This window comes from Acinonyx jubatus, chromosome C1, assembly GCF_027475565.1.
Source record: "Acinonyx jubatus isolate Ajub_Pintada_27869175 chromosome C1, VMU_Ajub_asm_v1.0, whole genome shotgun sequence".
NCBI lineage: Eukaryota > Metazoa > Chordata > Mammalia > Carnivora > Felidae > Acinonyx > Acinonyx jubatus.
Window position 1 is genome coordinate 215,362,733 of NC_069381.1, and position 24,390 is coordinate 215,387,122.

The window sequence follows — 24,390 nt, forward strand, 5'->3', positions numbered from 1 at the left end:
TCTGGGCCGGGCGGCGCCAAAGTGGCGGGGGGCCAGGCGCCGGAGGAAGCCCTTGGAACCGCCCGTGTGGGTCCTGCCGCTCAGCCCAGAGACGGCCCAACTCCAGCGGCCCAGGGAGGTGACGTACACACTGGCACCAGGAGTGATTTCAGGAGATCGTCTTTCAAGAGGAGGAGAGCCCCATCGGGCTGTTACTCGGCAAACGTTTCTATGGGGCTCAGCGCCCAGAAGCACTTGCTTTGTCTTGGGGGAGTTGGGTCCCAAATTCATTGTGACACTGTATCAGTGATGGACTGGGGCGGAGAGGCCAGCGGTCGGCGGGGGGTGGTCCTGTGAGGGGACACAGGTGTTTCTTCCCAGGTGCCGCTGAGGAAGTTACACGGCAGCCTGGGCCACAGTGGCTGCAGGGACCTGGTGCCACGGGAGGGGGGGGGGGGGGGCAGGCTAGTCTGACAAGGGTGTGTTCAGGCCCAGAGGGAAGAGGGCGGTGGCTGCAGTCACCTTACCATCTGGCAGGCTTCAGGACGGTGACCAGGTCTGACCGATCTCCCAGAGCACACAGCTCGTGTCCCCTCTTGGAATCCCAACACCTCCCTCCTGCAGGGGGGATGGGGGGGGCCCGGGCACAGTACATGTGAACCGGGCATTCGGTGCCCTTGGCAGGCCTGGTGCGATTCTCAGTAGGACTGGTACCCACCCTACCAGGAAGGGCCGGCTGCCGTGGGTCCTGCCTCCCCTGGCTGTTTGATAAGGGCTGCTGCGGCCACACCCTTCTCTGGATTTCCCTTTGCATCCAGTGGGCATATTTTAGAGAAGCTTTTACCCTTGAAAAAAACCACGGACCTCTTCCTTTTTCTCAACCTAAGTGTATTACACACCAGTTTGTTGAAGTATTTATTGTATGATCTTGCCGGGTGGAATGTATTTATATAAATAACTGACTTCGTGATGTGGTTCCAGTGCTAAGAACTCTTATTGCAAGACTTACGCACAGTGACAAAAACAAAGCGCAGACCTGAAAATAAAGAACCTTAAACATTTAGGCCAGGTCCACTTAGGACGGCTCTGGGACGGTGGCTTTCTGGGCACTGGGGACTCGGGAGTCGCAGACTGGCTCCTGGTTGAAGATGCCGAGTGGATAAAAAGCGTTCTGTTTCACGCCTCTGGAAAGTCAGGGGTCCTTCTCTTCAGTGACACCCCACCGTATGGAGTCCCAGTCCCCGGCAAGGAGGCTGGCTCCACACTCTCCGGGGAGGGGTGTGCTCAGAACGTGGCGGGGGGACTTGCAGGCCAGAAGGGGCGATAAGGCACTTGCGCGTGCTGGGCGGGGCCAGCGCAAGTTACCAAACTGCTGCTTCTAAGGCAACGTGGTGGAAACTTACATCATCCTGAGGCAAACACTTCAGGGAGGCCCAAGAGCTGCTTTACTAAAACTTGGTTGCGGTGATCATGTGACCGGTTTTCCGGATCAACAAGGACTTGAGAAGTATTTTAGTTTCTTCCTGCAAGCAGACTATGCATTTATTTATTTATTTATTTTTTAACGTTTGAGACAGAGACAGAGCATGAATGGGGGAGGGTCAGAGAGAGGGAGACACAGAATCCGAAACAGGCTCCAGGCTCTGAGCCGCCAGCACAGAGCCTGATGCGGGACTCGAACTCACAGACCGTGAGATCATGAGCTGAAGTTGGCCGCTCAACCGACTGAGCCACCCAGGCGCCCCCAGACTATGCATTTTTTAACATCTTCACCAGAAGGGTCCCTCTTTCAAGTGTCCTCACAACTGACCTCAGCCCAGCACAGAGCCAACTGCACGCACATGCCTAACACTGGAAGCTGGATTTCAGAGGCGTTTCCGAACAGCAGCTTGGCTGCTCCAACCGGGAAAGCGCCCGTTTTACACCCAGGGGTTCCAGATGGGGGGACTCAGGAGACCTGGCAGTCCAGAGACCTGGGGCCCGACTGCACCCATTATCAAGGGAATCAGAAATTAGCCGAATTCCATGTCGTTCGGGGAGTGCCTACCAGAGGCACCTCATGTATCGGGCTACTCCACCCCCCCCCCCCCCTCAGCTAGGCCTAGCACCCCGCCCCACACACAATGTTCTGCAACCTTATTTCGCACAGAGAACTGAAAAAGCCAGAAGGCTCGGACAGCCTGTCTGGGCAGGTCACTTCCTCAGTTTCCCACTGTAAAATGCCACGTCCCCAACCAGGCGCATTACGAGGGCGAAAGAGCACAAGTGAGGTGCCCATGAACTACAAATGTCACAGCAGCCTGTGGGGTCACCACTACAGGCCAATCCAAGATGCCATGACGGTTTGGCCAAGGAAAGACCCAGAGCACATCCAAAAGCAAACACAACCTCTGAAGGGTCAAGAATCATTCAAACGTAATAACGCAAAGACTAGAAAAAAAAAAGAAACCTTTATTTACAACCATGGGAGTCCCACAGGAGTACACGAAACACACGTAATGTGCACACACACACACACACAATGAACCTCTGAAGTCAGCACATGCCGCGCCCCTGGCCTCGCCGCGCCCTCACTGCCCTATCCGCACCACCATCACCGTGACGTTGTCCGCCGAGCCCCGCTGCACCGCCTTGTTGGCCAGCCTGTTGCAGGCTGCTTCATAGCGCGCGTCCACTGTGGGCTTCCCTTCTCGGCTCTGGATCTTCTCATCCTACCGGACAGCAAAGGGGCACAGGTTAGCGGGGGATCCGGTCACCCTCCGAGATGTGGTCTCTGAAAGGAGGAACTGCTCCCCAGCCTCCGTCAGGACAGGCAGCAGGACCAAAGGACCGATGAGTCCCCTGGGTGGAGTTCACACAGGAAAAGTGCACTGGGGGGCCGCGGGGAGGAAGCCACGTGCAGCTCGAGCAGCTGGTACTGGGTGAGCTCTTACCTCCAGGCAGGACAAGATGAAGTTGACAGCTTCTTCCGGGGTAAAGACCTTGAAGAGGCCGTCACAGGCCAGCAAAATGAACCTGCAACGGGAAGAAGAAATATAAACGGGTTTTAGCAGCAAACGTTACCAAATGGCTGGACAATGCAGGTAAAACAAATATTTATCCAACTACTCAAAGGCTAAGAATTTTTTACAACCAATTTAACTTCTATGAGAGGTGGAAACTAGCATTTAGAGCTGTGATACTGTCCATCAAAACTGGACTACCCTTCTGTCCGCCCACAAGATGATTATGGACTAACCCAAACGCTAGGTACTTCTTAGATGAACTCGAGGTAAATCGTGGAATAAAAACATCAGGTGTTACGGCAAACACACTGAATTTCCATCACCACGTGACCGTGTAGACACAGACACGAGGGCCTCGAGCCCTCATGACCCTCACAAAGCGCTGCGAGAGTCCAACACGGCAGGCAGGACAACCAGGTACGTCTGTGGTCTGAGAACAGGATCAGGTCCCTTTCAGAGGCCCCCTCCTCTGGACTCCCGAAGGAAGTCCTTGTGAACAAGAGGGTGCAGAGGGGGGCTCCCCACAGCTCTGAGGTGGTCATCCCTCTCTGCTCATGCTAACACCCAGGTCTTGGTTTGTCTTCTGGCCGGGCGCGTCCCCCACAGTGTTCAGTGAGCACGCAGGGTGCCTGGAGCCCAGCAGGTGCACGTCCGGGGAGGCTCCCGCCCCGCCCCCCTCCCGTGGTGACAGAGCCCGAGTAACTGGTCACACAAAGCCACGACTACAACCCAGAGCAGGGGAGCTGGCACAGCGCACGCCACAGGGGGGCCCGGGCAGGGTCTGGAAAACCAGAGGAGGGGCTGGTGGAAGGAAGCGTCCCAAGACCCCAAGGCCGGCAAGCGCACACGGCCCCGCACGAGACGCTGGGCAGGCGGGGCCGTGGGGAGGCGCCCTCGCACGGCGGAGGGAGCAGGCCCGCTCCTCAAGGCTCCTCGGGGCTCCTCTTGAGCCTCGGGCCACCCACCCAACCTTCAACTCCTCGCTGAGGGGCCCTGGCCGTGGCGGGCATGGCGCCATCTTCAGGCAGCTCATCACGGCTGTCTCTTTCTGGCCCCAGCCCGGCGCTGCTTCAACACCTCCCTTCTCCACCAGCCAAACTCCTCAGCATGGAACTCAGGACCCCGCACAACCCGCCCCCCAGCACCCTGCCGTCATCCTTCGATGCTCTCCGCTACTGCCGCCCGCCCGCCCGTCATGCTCTCCTGCTGCAGTGGCGGTGCATCTTCCCTCTGCCAGGAGGCCCTTCTCTCTCCCACAGGGACGTGGCCCAGGTCCCCCAGAGCACCCGTGCTCCCGACACCCGGTGCCGGGACCCCCCCCCCCCCGCCCCCCGCTCACCTCCTGGACTGGGGGACCCGCCAGGGCAGAAAGCAGTCTGTCTGTTCCTGCAGTCAGGCCCAGGCAGTGCCCACGACAGGACTGCTCCACCCACTCCAGGCTCATGACACAAACTGAAGTCGGGAAGGGAAACCGGACCGTGTGCATGCACCCCTGTGCCTGTGGCACGGCCACATACCTGTCGTTGGGGGTCAGCTGGCAGCGTCTGATGTCTGGCACAGAGGTGACCCCGCAGCGCTTGTACTGCCCGTCCCCGATGGAGCGCGACACCTCCAGCACACCCAAGACACGTCCGTCCCTAAATCGGGGAAACAAACTCCATGTGACAGATCGTGGGTCCACAGTCCTGAGAGGCAGAGGGAAGACGGAGCCCGCGAGTCTGCTCTGACCCGCACTGCCAGCCCTGAGCCTCAAGGCACACATGCTCGTCTGCACATTCCGTGCTGAATCCTGGGCGCCTCCGCCCCGCGGCACCTGACGGCACGGTACACCCCCTGGCTGGCACGGGGCAGCCCCCGACCCCCAACCTGCTATCTTGCCCACACTCAAGTTGGATGTGACAGGACTGGGTCGGGGCCTAGATCTGCTTTTCTATTTTGTGTTTGCCCTGAAGCCTCTCAGGCCACATCTGAGCCCACAGCCAGGGTAACAGCTGCCGCAGAAGGACACTTTGAACTTGCACCCAACCGGACTTGGAAAATACCTGAAGGTAACTGTTCCCAGATGCCGAAGCACCGCTTTCTGTACACAAGCTGTGAACGTGGTTTATCTTAACCTGTATCAATTGTAGTATTCTGCACATTAGACTTTTACCCATTCCAATTTTTAATTAATTAATTATTATTTTTTAATGTTTTATTTTACCTTTGAGAGAGAGAGAGAGACAGAGTACAAGCGGGGAAGGGGCAGAGAAAGAGGGAGACACAGAGTCTGAAGCAGGCTCCAGGCTCCCAGGTGTCAGCACAGAGCCCGACATGGGGCTTGAATCCACGAACTGTGAGATTGTGACCTGAGCTGAAGTTGGACACTTAACTGAGCCACCCGGCACCCCAAGTTTATTTACTTTTTGAGAGAGAGCACAAACAAGGAAGGGGCAGAGAGGGAGGGAGAGAGAGAATCCCAAGTAGGATCTGAGCTGTCAGCACAGAGCCCGACACGGGGCTTGATCTCATGAACCTTGAGGTCATGACCTGAGCCAACATCAAGATTTGCACACTTAATCGACTGAGCCACCCAGGTGTCCCTACACGTTCCGTTTTCCAATGAGGCATCCAGAGATGGGGAGGCAACCTAGAAGTGGGCCTGCATGTCTGTCAGCAGGGGAAAGGGCCCCCACTCGATGCCCCCGAGAACAATCCCGATGGGCCTGCGTGCCCTGCGACCTCCGGCAGCTGCAAACCCCTGGGGCCGCAGGCCCTCGCTTGTGAAACCAGAGAAGGCGCACACGAGGGGCGCGTGAGTGCTCAGCAAACGCCAGAGCCGTTCGCGGGGGTCTACAGAGGTTTTCCAAGTGATGGAACATTAGGAAATGCTACGCAGAGATGCTCTGCAGATGGCTGCGGGTGGCAGGAAGTTCCTCACTGGCCTGGGCCGCTGTGTTGGCACCAGAATCCAGTCCGGTCCCGGCCCTTCACTGTGGCCACACCGTCGCCCTCCCGGCAGGGGCCTCCTGCTGGCATCTTTAGTACAATCATGGAAACGAACAGCAAGGGGAACAAAGTGCACAGGAGCAGAGGAAGACCTGGGTGGGGGGAGGGGCACTCTCAGCCTCCAGAGCACTAACTGGGAAGCCACTCAAAGTGCGAGCCCCACAGGAACCCAAGGAGGCGCTTCTTTGGTGACCTGTGACTAGGTGTGGCCTCCCCCGTCCCAGGCACGAGCCTGGCCTGCGTCGACGCAGCCGCAGGTCCCAAAGACCCGGTCAGTGCCAGCAGCTCTGCACAGAAACCGTATGGGCGCGGGGTGTGAGCACAGGAGGCCCCGCCCCCCGGAAGCACAGCCGTTTTCAGTGTGTCCCACGCACTGCGGGAGCCACAGCAGGGAACGCCAACGATCACGGGGCCGGAAGAGCCACCTGTACTTCAGAAAACCACGTGGAGAGCTGACCCGCACTCCCACATGCAGGACACACGTACGCCAACAACGGACGGGCCGTGTGAAAGCAGGCAGTGAACTCGGGACGCGGGCGACCCCGCACGACTGTCCTCACGGAAAGGGGAGGGACCCAGGTCAACGTGAATGCCGACTGGACGCCGGTTTCCAACCAAGACAGCGCACGATAGCTGGGGAAATCGGGATCGGCCAGGAAAGGAGAGAATGTGGCAACCAGAGTTACTCTCTGCGTTCTGCCTGCAACGAACCTTCAAACAGGGCAGCCTCACACGTGGCAAAAATGTTCGCTGCTGAATCCAGGCGGTAGATGCTGGAATGTTTTACTATTTTACATTGTTTTCTGTAGGTCTCAAAGTGTCAATAATAGCAGCGGCAGGGCGGGCGTGGAGAAGACAAAGCCGGCCCGCCGCCCTGAGCCACCCTCCCCTCTCTGAGGGGCTCGTCCTGGCCACACCGTCAAACGACATCGCTAAGACACCTCAACACCGCTCTCAATGATGTGGAGCCTGGGGACAGAGGGTAGCCGCCACATGGCTGATACTCCTGTCAGCCACGGGACTGTCAATGTCCAAATTTTTTCAAGGAGTTCGGGCAAAAGCAGAATTTTAAAGTTCTAAGAAAGCCAAAGGAGCTCTCAGAGTTGTGACTCCTCTCCAGAGGCCGTGCACCACTGGCCGGAAGCAGCCTAGAGCAGCAGCGATGGACAGAAAATGCCCCTCTGGGGACAGACGGCCACGGTCTTCCCCGGACCCCTTCCTGCTCTCTCACCCCCCACAGAACATCAAGTCCTAACGGTCATACTGTAAGACCAACCAGAAAACGCCCTGGCCAAACTCCGGTAAACGTCCTTCGGTAGAGAAAAGACGAGGAAAGAAGTCAGCCTTGTCAGCCACCTTCGAGAAACAGCAGATGAAAACCAGAGCGGGCACGCGGTCGTCAAAGGTGTAGACAGAGACGGTGCCGCAGACGGAGCAGGTCGGTGCGGGCTACGAAGAGCTACTGTCTTCACCACTTCAGATTCTCTCCTGGAGAATTTGCTTAAAACTGTGGCTTATTCAGTTGTGACAAATGACAGTATTCAAGAAAGTTCCTAGGCACACGGTGCGAAATCCCACAACCTCCATTCCCCTGCTTCCCCGGCTTTGACCATGGTCGCCTCCCGCCACAGACACTGCGGAACATGGCAAGTTCTGTCCTGGGAGGCCCCCCGGCCACGGTGACGGGGAGCACCCGCCAGCCCTGTTACCTGACGTTCCCGCCAGCCTTCTGTATTCTCATCCGCTCCTCATACTGGGTGGGGTTGTGCTCCTTGCTGAGGCTTAAGGCCGCATGCTTCTGACTCTCCTCATTAAACCGACACAGGATTGCCTGGGAACACAGACAGTCCCATGGTCATGAAGTTCAAAGTTATCAGGTGAAGAGAAAGGTTAACAACGGAGTTTCAGTTCAGTCTCCCGCTGACAAACACGAGTTCAGAGCATCAGGCAGCAAAGAAGCGTCACAGAAACCGCGACCAGGGAGAGGGGCCGTGGTGCGGGTCCAGTCTGGCGCCAGCACCGCGGGACAAGCAGCCAGTCGCTGACCCTCCGCAGGCCGCTGCCCTCTCGTCTGCGACACCCAACGAGGATGAAAGCCCCGGGAGGCGTCGCTACTCCCAGAATCCGCTGCAGGCAGAGGGGAGGGCAGGAGGGCGGGCTGGCCAAGCACCTCCATTCGCTGCCGCCACTGTGTCCACCACGTGGGAACTTCCGGGGAAACCTCAGTCCTGCGGAGCAGGAAGCCTGGAGGATAGGTATGTGCCTGAGGTCACACAGCAGAGCCAGGAGGCAGACAGGATGCACATTTGGATCAGGCTCAAAGGTTTTGTTCCCCCCCCCCCGCCCCCTCCCCAATTTTACTCATGTTACTTGTTATTTAGACTCAACACATGTGACCTAGGATGGTCTGCTAGAACATCACCAGATAAAACCCACTGCACAGGGACCGTCTGTGATGCTCACTGCCGTCCCCCCAGCGCCTAGTATTTGTGCAGAGATCACTCTAAACACGACGGGGTGCGGGCAGCGGTCTCCAGGTGCTGCCTGAGAGCGGGAAGGCTCACTTGGTCACCGTGACCGCTGCCGCAGCACCAGGCTCGCTGAAAGAGGTCCTGCCTCGTGGGGAGGGGGGCGGAGCCAGGCGGCAGGGCGCTGCCCTCCCGCTCTAAGCCATTCCCCACCGCTGGGGCCGGGACACTGGCTGCCACCAGTGGGAAATAAGCAGGGTCTCGCCCGCGGTCACGTGGCCTGGGCTCCGGACACGGCATCACCTAGTGCTTCTCCAACTACTTTTGACTTATTTGGTGTTGAGGGAAGGGCTCGCCCTGTTCCTTCCCAGCCACCTGAAGTCAGAGACATGCAGCTGAGGAATATTCAAGCTGCTTGCACAGGGATGACATTCTGACCCACAGCCCCATGGCGGCAGAGCGTGTGTGGGTGCACGCGCACACACGCACACGCTCCCCAGGGCCCAAGACGGCCCAGAGAGCAAACAGCTCCGGCGCAGCTGCCGGCCCCCTGCCCCGAACGTGGAGTCTGCAGAAGCCCCAGCAGCAGCCCCGCAAGAAAGACCTCAGCCCGTCACCACTTCCCACCCCGCTGAGCGCACGCTTCCTGGTGTCGGCCACACCCAGCGCCGTCGTCCCGGGAGCGGCTCCGGAGCCACGTACCCGACTGTCTCCGAGGTTGGCGATGTACAGGATGTTGTCCACGGCCAGGACACACGTGGCAGTGGAGCCATCTTTCCAGGCAGGCTTCCTGGGGGCAGACACGTCAGAAACACGGTCACCGCCGACCAACACCCGCACTTCGAGACTCACTTCCAGAGCTGAATGGCAAGGTCTGTACCCCGACACGCACGTTAGCGGTCAGGAGAGCTCACTCGGTGGTGGGTGACTATCAGAAGACCTCCGCGCGCTCACACACTCATCTTTATGTGATTACACTTACTGGCTTGAAGCTTGTTTAAGGAACTCTTCGTCAGTATGCTTAAAAGTGTCCAAAAGGCATCTCTTCACGGTTTTCTCTACGCTGATTACATCTCCTGTTACGGAAGCAACCAGACGACAAACTCTTAAGGGCAAATTCTCCTCCCACTGCCATTTTGTTCCTGTGCCGTGACCAAGAACATCCCACTTCCTCGCCCATAAGATAGGGTCAGTGGAGTTTGTTAGCAGTCTCCAGGTGTGAAGGCAAGACACTCACTCACACACACACAGCTCACGCAAGGTGCCATCGCGCAGACGACAAGTCCTACGCCAGGCGCCTACACGGCCCCACCTGCCCACCTCAAGCCCCACTCCCTTCTGCCCCATCTTCAGAGAGCCACTGACGGTTCTCTGCAACGTGACCCGCCTTCCTGATTTACACCGACAGCAAACACCAAGACGAACACGAACCGACTTTGTTCTCAGTCTCACCTTTAGGAAATTTCCTGATCAAGTTCTGATGCAAGTTCTGTGCAGCAAATTTTGAGGCTCGAATTCCTCCATGTCCATCAAAAACAGCAAAATATGAAACCCGGGTACTGGAAGAATGAATTGTCAGTTACTGAGATTTTCACAAAGATTACTCCTGTCCACTAAGGTTTCTAAATCTTATTTCAAACAGTGAGCACTGAAAAGACTGAGGATGCCCCCTGCTAAGACATCAGCCACACTGTCACAACGGAGAAAAAAGACACAACGTTAACTGAGACAAACGTGGAAGTTAACTTTCATGGTATTTTTTATTCTAAGTTCATTTAAGTGATTTCTGCACCCAACACGGGGCTCGAACTCACGACCTGGAGATCCAGAGTCACACTCCTCCGACTGAGCCGGCCAGGCGCCTCAACTTTCATGGCATTTTTAAATTAAAGGTAAAAAACTCAGGGCCTTGGCTGGCTCAGTCAGTGGAGCATGAGACTCCTGATCTCGGGGTGGCGGTTTCGAGTCCCACATTGGGTATAGAGATCACTTAAAAATAATCTTAAAAAAAAAAAGTTAAAAACTCACATTTTTCAAAACTCAAGATTAACTGATCTTTCACTGAAGATGAAACTAAAATTCAGAACTTGTATTTAAAACAGATTTCGTTTTAAACCTAACACACCAATACCAGTAACTGATCCAAGACCATGAAAAATACCTCGGAGAGCGGAGGTAATTCCAGAATGGTCACTCAGACTGACCCAGCAGCTAATTCTCAATGCCCACCTTACCACTTATTCCCCTTTCAAATTCTGCCAGAAAGCTTTCATATACAGAATAAATACCGTTAACGATTTAAAGCATTTCAAGCAAGAATGAAAATGCCCACGGGAAATGACATTCACTCTGCAGAGCTCTTTCTCAAACATGTTTCGAGTTCCTTTTCAACAGAGACCTCATGAGCTGTGACTAAATACCTTCGTCTGGTTCCTAACACACGGTACCTGCTAAGGCACAGTTTAGTGAGCCCAGTGAGACCCACTCGCCGGGCTCTCCAGAGGCCTTTCCTGGCTTCAAAAGGAACTCCAAAGCATACCAGTGATCAACGGCCGCCTAACACCAGGGACCGTGCATATACGTGGTCTTCTCCGCACATGACCATCACTTCCTCACCTGGACAAAAGCCACCGGCACCAATGGCTCCAGCACACTGTCCGTTAATAACAGACTGTGACTGTGGAAACACGGTGGTGCACACACACGTGATCCTTGCCCTAGAGTCCCCCGTGTGCACACACGCATGATCCTTGCCCTACAGAGTCCCCCGTGTGCACGTGGGACGTGTGTTAATGACACGCCTTGATGTCCTGCCTTCTGATGTCTTTCCTCCATGCCTCAGAGCTTATCCAAAGGCCTCATTTTAATCTGTACAGTTGCAGGAAAATTTTCCCTGTTCTTCTCCTTGATGCCATTTCTGCTCTTTCTCTTTTGGGCCCTGACCACGACACGGCTCTCCTGGATCACCACGTGCCGCAGAAGGAGCAGCTCCCCCCTCCCCCTACGGGCTCACAGAGTAAGAGCGCTCCCTGCAGGAAGCTCCTCAGACACTGGCAGTCTGTTCCCATTTAACAGGGTTCTCGGCTCTGCCAGAGCCGGGAACAACTTGGGGCCAGACAGCTCTCTGTCGCAGGGCGTCTGGCAGCAACCTGAGCACCCCTGCCCACGTGACGACCAAAAACGTCGGGAAGGGAACTACTGTGCAAAATCGAGAACCGAGCAGTCCAAGCGACAGGCCACGCTCCTGAAACCTGCCCACGGAATTCGGGCCAAATGGTCCACAGAGGCCTGCTGGAGCAGGGACACTCACATGAGGGACGATGGGGGCCTGCACTCCTCAGTGATGTCGTTCAGGATGACGTGGGCGTCCTGCATCTCCTCCCGCTCGCCCTTCCGCTCAGCCACGTAGCCTTTCAGACCAAAGATCACCGAGGAGGCTGCGGGAAAGAGAACAAAAGGCCAATACAAAACTGTGCTCTTCCCTCCAGAAGCCCTAGTCCCAGAGCAAACGGGGGGGGGGGGGGGGGTCAGGGGACTCTGGCTGTTTCACTCAGTGATGTCCTAACCGTGCACATGAATAAGCTGCTCCCCTGCAGCCACCTACCTCCCTAGCTGCAATCTGTAACTAAGATCAGACCACTGCTGGGCAGTGGGACCGCCTGGGTGGCTCAGGGCATGATCTCACGGTGGTGAGATCGAGCCCGACACTGGGCTCCGCCGCGTTGGGCACAGAGCCCGCCTGGGGTTCTCTCTTGCTCACGCGTGCGCTCTCTCTCTGCCCCTGCCCCACTCTCACACAAACTCCCTCTCTCTCTCAAAAAATAAACAAGGGAAGGCTGAACACTGAAGAGGGAAGTAGCAGACGACAGCAAGTTAGTACTGACAGCTTCGGTTAAGGCATTAACAGCAGAGCAAGGAATGTGCTGTCGTCCCAAACTGGGGCAAGGGATTGTGTGCAAACCCAGTCTTGTCAGTAATCTAATGAGGGCAGAAAAATTCCTAGTTTAGACACACGCATGGAGTTTATCCCAAATGCCCTGTTGGACATGTGAAACTCTATTCCCATGCCTGAGGCTGGTAATGAATTTGAACAAACAGTAAGACAGTTGCTTCTACTTCAAGTGAGGAAGAAAAGGATAAAGGAGTACACACACCATGGGCACAGAAACCTGCTGACACTGAACGGCCAGGCCTGGTTAAGCTCCTTTTCGGACACCCTAGGGCTGTGTAAACAATAAAACGAGCACGCTGACAGAGCCGTTGCTGGTAAGCACGGTGCTCTTGAGGCTCAAGGCCGTGACCAGCTAACCTACGACCCTGTCCTTAAGCGGGTTAGTAGGCTTCTCACACGTCTCCCAGTGCACCCCACGGCTTTCGCTTGGAAGCTCTGGGGCAAAGGACAAAATGATCTGTATGGTGTGTGAACATCCACGGCTACCTCTCTTTAACGGATACTTTTCATTTCTTCTCCACTCTGACAAGTTACAGAGCTGACTACAAATTTCAACTGGTGTTTCCAGCCTCAGGCTCCTTCTTGTGAAGCTGCCTACTAAGCTGATCACAAATTCAAAGTGCTCAGCAACAGGCTGTGAACAAAGACAGGAGTCAGAGAGAAAGTGGGGGCCCAACAAGCTAACTGTTCACTAGACAAGGTGAAGTCAAAATGACCTGGGTTTTCTCACCCTCGAAGAACAAACGTGGGTTTCCGGCCTGGCCAAAGTTGGGCCAGAGACGAACAGAAAAGTTAGGGGAGGAGGCAAAAGTAAACTCGGAAGTCTGTCTGCAAAAAGAGAACCCTGCCAGTTTCTTAAATACAGACACGAAACAGAAGTGTCCCGAATGGCAAAGCTGAGCTCGTTTTTGCTCTGGGTTGTTTTAAGATGGGAAGTCTAATACATTTGTTTTCAAACTGTCTGAAAACCTTTACAAACTTTCTTTTCCACAAGCTCTTCGCTGCCGTTCTCTTCTTCAGGGGCTCTTCTCTTTGCTCCTTTCCCTTCGTTCTTTACCGTCTGGGACATCGAAGCGTCAAGAGAACCTGGACGCGAGGAGAAGCCAGACAGACACAGCTACAGACTGTCAAAGTTCCCAGCCGACCAGGCTCCACCCCAGCCCCAAGACGAAATGACGTGCGGTGCGAGCACTGGGAGAGCGGCAGGCGCAGGGATCTCATGGCGAGGACTTGGAGGGGTGGGCAGTGGGCCGGGTGCCCACCAGGAGGGACCACAGGTCAAGATCCAGGTCCTGCTCAGGCCAACTGTGAGAGGATCTGCAAGGAGGGTCGTAAGTGGTAAAAACAGCCCACATTTTGGGGCTGTGACACACACGAGGCTCCATACCCACAGGCCCCTATTAATAGGGAAGTTTCCAAAATCTGCAAAGTGACACGTCCTGAACAAGTCAAGAAAGCATCAAGTGCCCTGAGAGGGTTACAATGAGGTAAATGTCAGGTTTTAAGAACCGTGTATTGCGAAAGGCCAAACAGGACCACTGAAGCCATTCACACTTGCAGAGGGATGAGTCTGTACTCAAGCCAAAAAGCTAAGAGCACCTGCAGGGTGCGTGCGTTTTGGAAGGAGAAAAGTCTAGTCTCAAATTAAGGCAAGTGACTTGACCTCCCCGCCTCGGTTTCTCGACCCGTAACACAGGGAGAACACTGTCATCTCGGAAGGTGGGGATGAGGTAAGTAGCATTTATCACAGTGCCTGGGTCATCACGTACCCAATAAATGGCAGCCGTTGTCATAGTAAGCAGCCCTAAGTATTCTCTGCATTTCAGTATAAAAGCATGTGACCATCTACTCAATTATCCTTCACCAGACATTTCTGAGTACAGAGGAAGGGAAGAAAATGTCCCTGCAGAGTCAATTACTTGCAAAAGGACAGATATCTGCAACAGTAGGACATAACACACACCCTGCCCCACATAGTAAAGCACGTTAACTGAGAAAATTTCACTAATGTTTCCAATATACTTTCCCCCAAGGTCTTTCCGGTAGCCTCCTGTCACGTACTATTTATCCCAGCTTTCCTGGTGCGTATGTAAAACGAGCTTCCTCTCTTTTAACTCGCAAAACAGAGACATTTTTATAGCTTTGTTACTGACTCCTAATTGAATCACTTGTAGTCAGAGAATGTGGTCTGTATATGAAATCAATTCATTAGTGGGACTTACTTTATGGCCTAGAATGTAGTCGATTTTGTATACGGTGAATATGTCTTCTCAAGAAACTCAATATATTGGATGCAAGGTTAGATTCTAAATCCGAAAAAATCAAGCCTGTTAATAATGGTGCAAAATCTTCTAAGTTGTTACTAGTTGATTGTCCTTTGTCCTGGGAAGAACTAAGACACAGCTATGTTGAATTTTCTTTTATTAAACCTGTAAAGAGCCCTGTTAAGTTGATGTTTGCACGCATTAACTTTCATTGTAAGACTGCTGTCCTTATAGGCAAGGTTTCAGGTTTAACTGTGAATGAGAGAATGCTGTGGCGTTTTAGTAAAGCCCCGAAAACCTGAGAATTCTCACATTAGAGGCCTGTAAGAACTTGTTCTAAATACAGAACTATGCTAACTTAATCCATACATTCTAGACCAACCCTGATTATTTTTATGTAATGAATTAGTAACACAAAAGATCGACTTGAAAATCAGCAGCAAGTGTTGTACTTGACGACATAAGGAAGGTATTTACACCAGCAGATAACTGCAGGTGAAAATAGACAGCCTGCCCCCTGTCCCCTCACTCTTGTCCTGTGGCCCCCTGTCCTGCCCTCACTTAGAGTGATTCCACGTGAGAAGTCCTCGGTGAGACAGAAGAGGAGACTCATCACTGTGACCACTGACCGGAACCTGCTCTTTTCTCCCCTTCGACCTAACTGGGATGTAGAAAGGAAAAAACATTTCCAGGAACAGGTAGAACCAATGTGAACAGGCTTGGCAAAAATGAAATCAAATCAATAAAGGTTCTTGAGAAAAAATAAGGACTGAATGAAAATAACCAGCTAAGGTTTCAAGAAATTCTAAGAAAACTGCACATGGTCTGTACTAGTTACTAAACCAGTGTCATTCAGACTGTATTTTCTTGAGATCAAAATTCTTTTTAATGTAGGTGCATTAAAAGAGAAGACTATCTGTTTTTATAGGTTCAGGGATATTAAAAATATTTTAACTATGTCATATATTCAGAGACTTCTGCTGAATGAATACACTGGAGTCTGTCACTAACAGAGGCAGAGATGGATTGCCTTTTTTTTTTTTTATAAAATGTTAAAAACAAAGTTTAAATGACTAAGCTCTTAATTCTTAAAGTCAGTTGCAAGAGGTGGAACCCCAAGAAGTAAACAATAATCACCAAAAAGTGATGCTGTATATAATCTCTTTGTTTCCACCCGATGGTGCCTATTTCTTTTGTGATTTTAATAAATCTCATGCTGTATGCTGGTTTCATGTCATCCTAAGCTCTGTAGAATCTATTAATAAATACATTTTACGTAAGGATACAATTTTTATGTATTATTTCCATTGGCACATTGAACCTTTTCCCTCCCACTTACCTGAATCCCCACTGCTGGCTGGTGGGAGATCATCAAAAAGCAAAGGTCCCCCTGATCCTGAAACACAGCAGAACACTCAGTGAGCCCACAAAACCTGGGGGAGGCAAGAGCTTCAGAATCCATCCCACCAGGACACCTACGCAGGTCAATGAAATCATCTCAAAACTCTCGTGTCAATCCAGTGGCAACTCATACTTCGGTAAATAATGGCTCGAACCTATTTTATTTTAAAGTCCTATCAATCAAAGGAAACAAAAATCTGCCTGAAAGAGTTAAATCTGATTTCAGCTGGTAAAGTAAACACTCAAATGAACCGGAGGAAACTGCTCAACGTTTTTATGCAGCTCCTCAGGGCTAGCGACTAGTGGATTTTTCTGCCTTACCTGACGCCATGGATTCAAAACTTAAGACAGTCCAACACCTAAAACATCTGTGTGTTGAAAATGGGGGAAAGGGAGAAAGATTTGAGACAACTACAACCCCAGGATGACACGTTGACACACACCTGGGAGAGCCTGAAGACTGTACCTGAGTCAGTACTGCTGGCCGGAGGGAGGTCGTCGAAGAGCAGAGGTCCCTTCTGAGCTTCTTTGCCTACAACACAGAGCACCTGCTTAAAGAGCATCTGGTCACCGGCCAGGACACATTTTTGGGGGTGGGGGGGGCACCTTCTGAGATGTTTACTATTAAGTTCAAATTTTCTCCTTGTTGGACAAACTTTTTAAAAGTATTTTCTGGACAGCTATTTAACACGGACATTTGCTTCCAACAGTTACAGTCAACAGAAAAGCAATGAAAGACGACCCAACTGGCATTTGAAGGGCCACTGGGTATTTTGAGGAAAACAAATATTTTTTTTCTCAATAATTTCATGCCTGAAAGCAACAAACGCTTAAAAACCTTTCTTTAAAAATAAATCCTGGGAAGGAAAATACGGATTCTAAGCCAAGAAAACAATTATTGGGTCCCTCAAGATAAAACTTCAAAGACAGAGGGACTCTTCCAAGATATGTGGTCTTCAAAAGTCCTATTTCAATAGCATTCTGAACTGACCACCAAATAGAAGGTCAAACAAATGAGCACAGAGAAGGTGAGGGGCTGAAGGAAGCAAATCGGTGTTAACCTGGCATCCCCAGCAAGTGTCCACGTCAATCACCATCTATGGAGAAAATGAGGAATTTCAGATACTCCAAGACAATAAACTCAGTGGAAAGCCAGGGAAATTTTTTATCTAAAACTCTGAAGATTTACACACCAAAAGTACCTGTCTTAAATGCTATATACTCCATTATCCCTTTCGACATAAAATTTAACCACCGTTCCTTATTCTCCAGCTTTCCCCAAATTTCTACGTAAGCTATTAAACACTTGAACGGTGTGTGTGTGTGTGTGTGTGTGTGTAAGGGCTGAAGACGCAGGTGTGCACAATCCCATCCTGCATTTGGCCCCCTCTGGTTCCTCGGAGTTCAGGTACAGAAATGTCCTCATTTCACAACCAGTTCAATTGTAAGCTCCAAAAGGCTCCGTAGCGTCCTTTTGCCTCTATGTAGAAACGAACTGGGTATCAATCCTACTCTTTTAAAAACAAAAGTTTAAATTAAAATACAGAAACTCCAAGGAAAGAAGTATCTTCAGGAGTTTTTAGGTCAAAAGTACCTTAAATACCTGATAAATTTCTGATTTAACAAAAAGTAGTAACTCTTCTGCTTTACAGCCTAATTCAAATGGGAAATGTCTATTTCATTAAGTTATACCGTTCTCCCTCAGGATTTCCCAAACTAACTGCAAATACTACCGTTTATCTCACACATGACATAAACACCCTACAGAACGTATTCAAAAAGCAGCATCGCCAGGCCATTAAATGGCATGCGGAATGACCGCTCAGTCAACAGTCCTCCTCCCAGGATCCCTAATGTTCCGACGGGGCACTTCCAAGAGGAACCCAGACCACGCTGTGTGTGAGCCTCAAATGCCCATTCTCCTAACAGACTCCAAATGCAGAACAGGCACACTGCGTTCAGTGGGGCCCGAGGGCCAGGCGTCTCAGGAGAGAGAACATTACAGGGAGGAGGCCGACCTGAAAAGCAACCCACCCTTCCGCTGGGGCCAGGTCAGGTTTTCGTTTCTGAATTAAACTACCCATCTGAATCAGGTCCCTCTACTGCCACTGTCCAATGGGGAAGTCCTCTCTCCCCAGGGAAGACATTCTCAGTTCTTGCAAGCCTTCCTCACAACAGCACTCCCAGCACAGCCCCGGCCTGGCCTCTACCCTGTGGCTACAACTCCGACGCAGTGCACGGATCTGAGCACCACCCCAGGCAATGGCCCATCTCCACGGGCTGAATCGAACGTGCTTCTCCACTCCTTCTCACTCTGGGATACTGGGATACCGTAAGTGCTATTTCAGTGAAACATGAGAGCATCTCATTCCTTTTGGCCACAGCTGAGAATGGCTTGTAAAAATAATGAACATTCACCGCCTTCCAGGCACTACTCTATATGCTAGCACTCTATCTATCTTCAATGCAGCAATCCTTACAACAGTTTTACAAGGTGAGTACCATTACTGTGTTCCAGGCGCAATAATGCCCAAGGGAAAGCCCGTAAGGGGTGGGGAGTCCAAGCCAGGCAGCCTGGTTTCCCAGCCCATGCTCTTGTGAGGTGCCACACTGCCTCCACACGGCATCTCATTCAACCCTTCCAACAACCCCACGAACACAATCTCGAGGCTCTAGATCTCTGGAATACGTCGCTGAAAGGATCAAATAGCTTGCATTTGGATTCTTAAAAAAAAAAAATCTGTGGGGTATCTGGCTGGCTCAGTCAGTAGAGTATGCAACCCTTGGTCTCGGGGTTCTGAGTTCAAGCCCTATGTTGGGTGTAGAAATTACCTAAAAATATAAAATCTTAAAAAAATTTATGGGGGCGCCTGAGTGTCTCAGTCGGTTAAGAATCTGACTTCGGCTCAGGTCATGATCTCACGATGTTCATGAGTTCCAGCCCCACATCGGGCTCTGTGCTGACGGCTGGGAGCCTGGAGCCTGCTTCCAATTCTGTGCCCCCCCCCCCACTCTGCCCCTCCCCTGCTCACGCTCTCTCTCAAAAATAAATATACATTAAAAAAATTTTGTTTTTAAATCTGTAGGTCATAGATGCTGTAACAAAAACTTCTGATCAGCCAGAATCTTACATTCTATTTTGGATAAATAGTAATTCAAAGTATTTGGGGCTGCAATAATTAAGACAAATGTGACTGTGACCCAAAACTTTGGAAGAAGGCCCCCCAGAATTCTAAATACAAGAACTTAATGAAGAATGAGACAAGGCTAAGGACTGTTTTTCTTTACAGTTAATCTCACCTAGGGTTTTTTGTTTCGAGTCATCTACATTCTGAAGCTGAGAAAACTACTTTTGGGTGGATCATATTCACATCAGCTAACGGCTACCGTGCGCACTAAAGCAACAAGAGGGTCAAATATTTCGCTTCAACTGTTCTCTACACCTGAATCTTTTCAGGCTCAAATGCAATGTACCACAGAAGCATCAGAAAAAGCCCCCACTCTGCCCCCCCACCCCCCCTCCACAGTAACAGGAGCGTGCACGTTCCACTTTCTTTCAGGCTGATGCCCTTGTGCACGAGCATTCTAACTTCTAGAAGGCAGAAGCATACTGCACACAACAGCACACACACCCTTGTTCATATAAGCCCTCGGGGCTCGTTCCAGCTAGCACACCTGGGTCGAATTACTCTTCCTGACAGCTAGGTACTGTCGGGGGCGGGGGGGGGGGGCGGGCCGTCCAGTTCCCTTACTGGTGGGCACGCAGGCCGATTCCAGTGTCCCGCAGGACCAACAATGCCACAGCAAACCACCGACGTGTCCCCTACCTAATGTGCTAGACTGCTGCTCAAAGGGTATGAGCGGTTTAAGCCTGGCAGATGCCAACATTCGTTCCCCAAAAGCTGTGGTAACTTCCACTCCCAACACACTTCACGAGAATGTCCGTTCCTCTCCATCCTCACCGCCATGTTGACAAATTTCAATGTGATGGGTGAAAACATGGAACCATCAGTGATGTGCTATTCCTTTCCCCAGTGACTGAGGAAGCGCAGCTCTGGTTCCAGCTGCTGGTCATTCGCATCTCTTCTTCCATGAACTTCCATGAATGGCCTTTGACCATTTTCAAATGGGTTATTTGTCTTTTTTTCTTTTTTTTTAGAGAGAGCATGCATGCAAGTGGGGGAGGAACAGAGGGAGACAGAGAGGAAGGGGGGGAAGAGAAGGGAGGAGGGGGGAGAGGGGGAGAGAGAGAGAGAGACAGAATATGAATCTTAAGCAGGCTTCACGCCCAGCGCGGGGCTCGATCCCACGACTCTTCCCAGAACCCAAGAGCCGACTAAGCCACTCAGGCACCAAAGTCTTTTTTTTATTATTACTGCGTATGAGCCTTTCATTTATTAAGGCTCATTAGTAATGTGTACTTAAATTATTTTCTGTTCATCTTTTGCCTTTGTGGTTATTTTGTCCCGCAGAATTTTTTATTTTTACATAGCTAAATCCACTTTAATTTTTTATGAGTTTTTTCCCTTGCTTATCGCTGAAGTTTTATAATTAAAGTCTTTTCTTCCCTAGTATCTTAACCTTTATTCTACATTTAGGTCTCTAGGTTTTTTCCCAAGAAATATCCTTAAGACAGACTGTCCTGCAGTATTTACCTAGTCCCCACAGCTGACCGTCAGTTTCAAAGCATACTGGCGTAGCAACCTAGTAAGTGAAAGAACCACCCTATAAAACTGAAACCAGCTTACTGCCAAAGCAACTTTAAACCAGGACACCTTTAACTTGTTTGGATTATCAATTATAAGCTGTTGACCTTAAAGACATCAAGTGAGCTCTTTCAGGAGTATGATACAGCAGAGAAGTTTCACTCCGGTCTGACATGGACATACTTCCTCTTTTCGACAAACCCCCTACACACAAAAGACTGGATTCACTCAGCAATCTAATCTGTAAGGGGAGTGAAAACTAATAATTTAGCACAAAATCTGAAAACATTTAATGCGTTCCTTCTACATGTTTCTTCAGATCATAAAAATTAAAAGGCTTGGAGGCAGGAGCATTAGATGGAATGTCTAAAACAACAACAACAAAAATCAAAGAGCTACTTAAACAAAATACACTTGATGTGAGCTGAGCAGTGTGAAATTTCCTACCTTTTCACAAAATCCAGTTAAGAGTGCATTTTTATTCTCTTTTAGGTAGCCGCTGAAGTTCACAGTTCATTTACTAACTAACATCCACTAGGCACTGACCATGTGCTACACCTGTGCTAAGCACCTTACATGTAGTTCTCTCTCTAATCCATGAGCTCACAGAAGGAGCCAGCAATCCTATTTTACAGATATGGGGAACGGCCACAGAAGGCAGTTAGTGGATTTGAAACCAATTTGACTACATGTCCAAAACCACTCTTCTCCAGGACTGTGAAAATGACTAGTCTTTTACTGGTCCCTGCATTAGCTCAGAAATCTGTGGCACCTGGACATCATATGTGAGGGTCACAATGATGCAGTTTTGCCTCATCTTTCCATACACTGTATTATTTTTTGTAATGTTTCTTTATTTGAGAGCGAGAGAGAGCACCCACACATGTGCAGGGGTGGGGCAGAGACAGCGAGACACAGAATCCGAAGCAGGCTCCAGGCTCCAGGCTCCGAGCGGTCAGCACAGAGCCCGACATGGGGCTCGAACTCACAGATGGCGAGATCATGACCTGAGCCAAAGTCAGATGCTTAACTGACTGAGCCACCCAGGCACCCCTCCATCCACTTTATGAAACCAACCTTATTTTCCTTTCATGTACTCCATTAATTTTATCAGTCAATACCACAGATTTTCTAAAACAAAATATGGTGTTCAAATTAATTTTTCAAAAATCACAGTATGTCCACAAGATAGTGAAATCAGAATCTGTTCTTGTTCAAGCGATTTCAACCTGTTAACTCTCATGTTGTCAGTTTTAACCAACTGCGCGTCCAGAGAACTTTGGATCCCAATTCTTACCACTCACTTTACTGCTTATCCCGCTCAGCTTCTGGCCATCTACAAATTCAGAAAGCATGCCTTCTTTGTTTTTAAAGCTATTTTAAAAAATATACTCAGCCAAGCAGGGCCTGGGCAGTGTCAGTGCCCTTCCCACAAGCAGGGGGCAGTTTACTCATCCAGGGAACAGGGGTTTAAACACTTTGCAGCCCCTCTGCCACCCTGGCATCTCAGCCAGGGGTTGGAGACACCCTCCCCCCCACCCTGGATTTGGTGGCAAGCTGCCAAGTACCAACTTGTAAGCCTTCTGAGTGCTCAGATTTTGTATCACCTAAAGGGTGCCCTCCCCTGAGCAAATTAATTTCTGGTAAAAAGTCACAGTTGGGTTTTTTTTTGTTTTTTTTTTTAAATGATAGGCTTACAGGCACATCCGCAAATCCACACTCTGCCCCAAACATACTCAGAGAGAAGGTATATTCCATCAACGGGGTTTAAAAAAAAAAAAAAAAAAAAGACTGCACACACCAGGCCAGAGCTTTTAACCCCAACTAGAACAATTTAGGAAGTGAATGGTCGAGTTGAGCACACAGGCTCAAAGACAGTTATTCAGATGCTTCTGTACCATCAGAGTGGTAAGTGGGGAAGAGTTAACGGTGCCATTACTGGGAATGATGGCCCCATAAAGGCTGGCCAGACGGTTCACGTGCCACAAGCCAGAATCCAGGCCTGGCGCAGGGCAGGACCACCCCTCCTTAAGAGCCCCAAGTTCACCACTCCTCCACACTAGTATGTTCACGCAGACCGGAGAACTGAATGCCGCCGCCCGATCGCTCCCTTGCCTAGACAAATCACAAGTCCACCCAAGCTCAGAGGCCCCATCCCAGCACCGCCTCCTTCCCCAGCGTTTCTGGATGGACTACAATCACTCCTCCAGGCCCTGCGGCATTTCCCACGGTCGCTAACTTTTGCCAGTTTTAATTATAATCACTTGCATTCCCGTTTAAGCTCTCTGCAGGCAAAGACTGGAGCTCGCTGTACACCCCCCTATTCCCCACGACAGTAGTTTCCAAACCACAGTCTCCAGACTTCTGCCGCACTGGCCAAAAGCCCCTGGGGATTTAACCACACAGATGCAGGACCCTACCTTGGAGGCTTTCCGATTTAGTGGACGGAGGCAAGCCTGGAAATCTGAACTTGTTTTCAAAGTTTTCCAGGTCTTCTGCCACCGAGTTAGGCTTAGAAAGGAGGCCCTATAGAGTGGAGCGTCTCCCTGATCGTCCCCGCGTGTGAAAGCACTGATCAGCCTCGCCGAGCGAAACCCGGGGCGGCCACAACGCCTAGGATGCGCTGGGCTAACAAAGGCCTGGTCCCAGGCCGCTCGAGCGCGGCGGAGCTCACACCACCGCGATGAGAACACGCACAGCCGCCGAGGCCCAGGCGCAGCCGATGCGCGCACCTGCGCCGGTGCTCTGGCCTTTGGGGAGACGGGGGACGTCGTGGGGCCCAGGGAAGGAGGGAAGAAACTACTGAGAAAAGTAAAATCCTAAGAGCGCTGGGAACGAGCCCTCCCTCTGGGCGTCAGAAACGCGAAGGACCGCGGCGCTGGTTGCTTCGGCGTCGGGGGTGGAACCAGAGCGGACCGCAGCTCCGAATTTGCGGCCCGGCCGCAAGGACAGCGGCGGGGAGTCGGCCGCCAGGCCGCGAGGCCGGGTGGTGCGCGCGGGGCCCCGGGCTCGGGCCGACCCTCCGCCGCCGCACGTGCGGGCCGCACACAAAGGACGCGGCGGCCCGCGGCCGGCTCCCGGGCCCGCCCTTGTGCCTGCGCAGCCGACATGGCGGAGACGCGCCGGAGCGCCGCGGGGCCCGCCGCCCCGGCCCGGCAGGCCGCGCTCGCCCCCGCTCCGCCCCGCCGCCCGCCTCAGGCGCCGCGGGCCTCCAGGCCGCCGCCGCGCGCCCTCCCCTGGCCGGCCGGGCGGCCACCCGCTTACCGGCAGCCGGGCGCGACGAACGCTCGGGCTCCGGCAGGTCCCCGAAGAGGTCCATGGCCGAGACTGGGCGGCAGCGGCGGCGGTGGCGGCGGCAGCGGCGGTCGCGCAGCCCGAGGGCGGCGGCGGCGGCAGCGGCGGCGGCGGGGCGGTGGCGGCCCGGGCGCCGTCAATCACCCGAAGGCGGGCCCGGAACACCACCAATCGGCGCGCGGCGTGGCGCGGCCACCCCAGAGTCCCGCGCGCGGGTGGGCGGGGCGGCGCGCATGCGCCGAGGCTGATTTCGCCCTGGCGGGCGGAGCCGACGTCGCGGCAGCCACGTTCCCGGCAGGCGGCGGGTCTGGCTCTTCCTGCTGTCCCCCGGTA

At 52.3% G+C, this 24,390-nt stretch overlaps 1 protein-coding gene across 4 annotated transcripts; it reads right to left on the reverse strand.

The window, feature by feature from the left end:
- Nucleotides 1-2,410: 2,410 nt before the first annotated feature.
- On the reverse strand, nucleotides 2,411-24,186 carry ILKAP (ILK associated serine/threonine phosphatase). Of its 4 annotated transcripts, none has more exons than XM_053216023.1 (12): nucleotides 24,028-24,186; nucleotides 16,524-16,589; nucleotides 15,996-16,052; nucleotides 13,362-13,478; nucleotides 11,751-11,877; nucleotides 9,893-9,999; nucleotides 9,423-9,516; nucleotides 9,143-9,230; nucleotides 7,682-7,803; nucleotides 4,502-4,621; nucleotides 2,913-2,994; nucleotides 2,411-2,690 (listed from the first exon to the last, which is right to left on the reverse strand). In XM_053216023.1, the coding sequence occupies exons 1-12, from the start codon at nucleotides 24,080-24,082 to the stop codon at nucleotides 2,550-2,552; spliced, it is 1,176 nt and encodes a 391-aa protein (XP_053071998.1). In that variant the 5' UTR covers nucleotides 24,083-24,186; the 3' UTR covers nucleotides 2,411-2,549. The 4 variants fall into 4 exon arrangements, with proteins under 4 accessions (XP_053071998.1, XP_053071999.1, XP_014942582.2 ...); XM_053216024.1 differs by having other exon boundaries at nucleotides 16,501-16,589; nucleotides 24,028-24,118; XM_015087096.3 differs by lacking the exon at nucleotides 24,028-24,186 and adding an exon at nucleotides 19,885-23,825.
- Nucleotides 24,187-24,390: the final 204 nt, after the last annotated feature.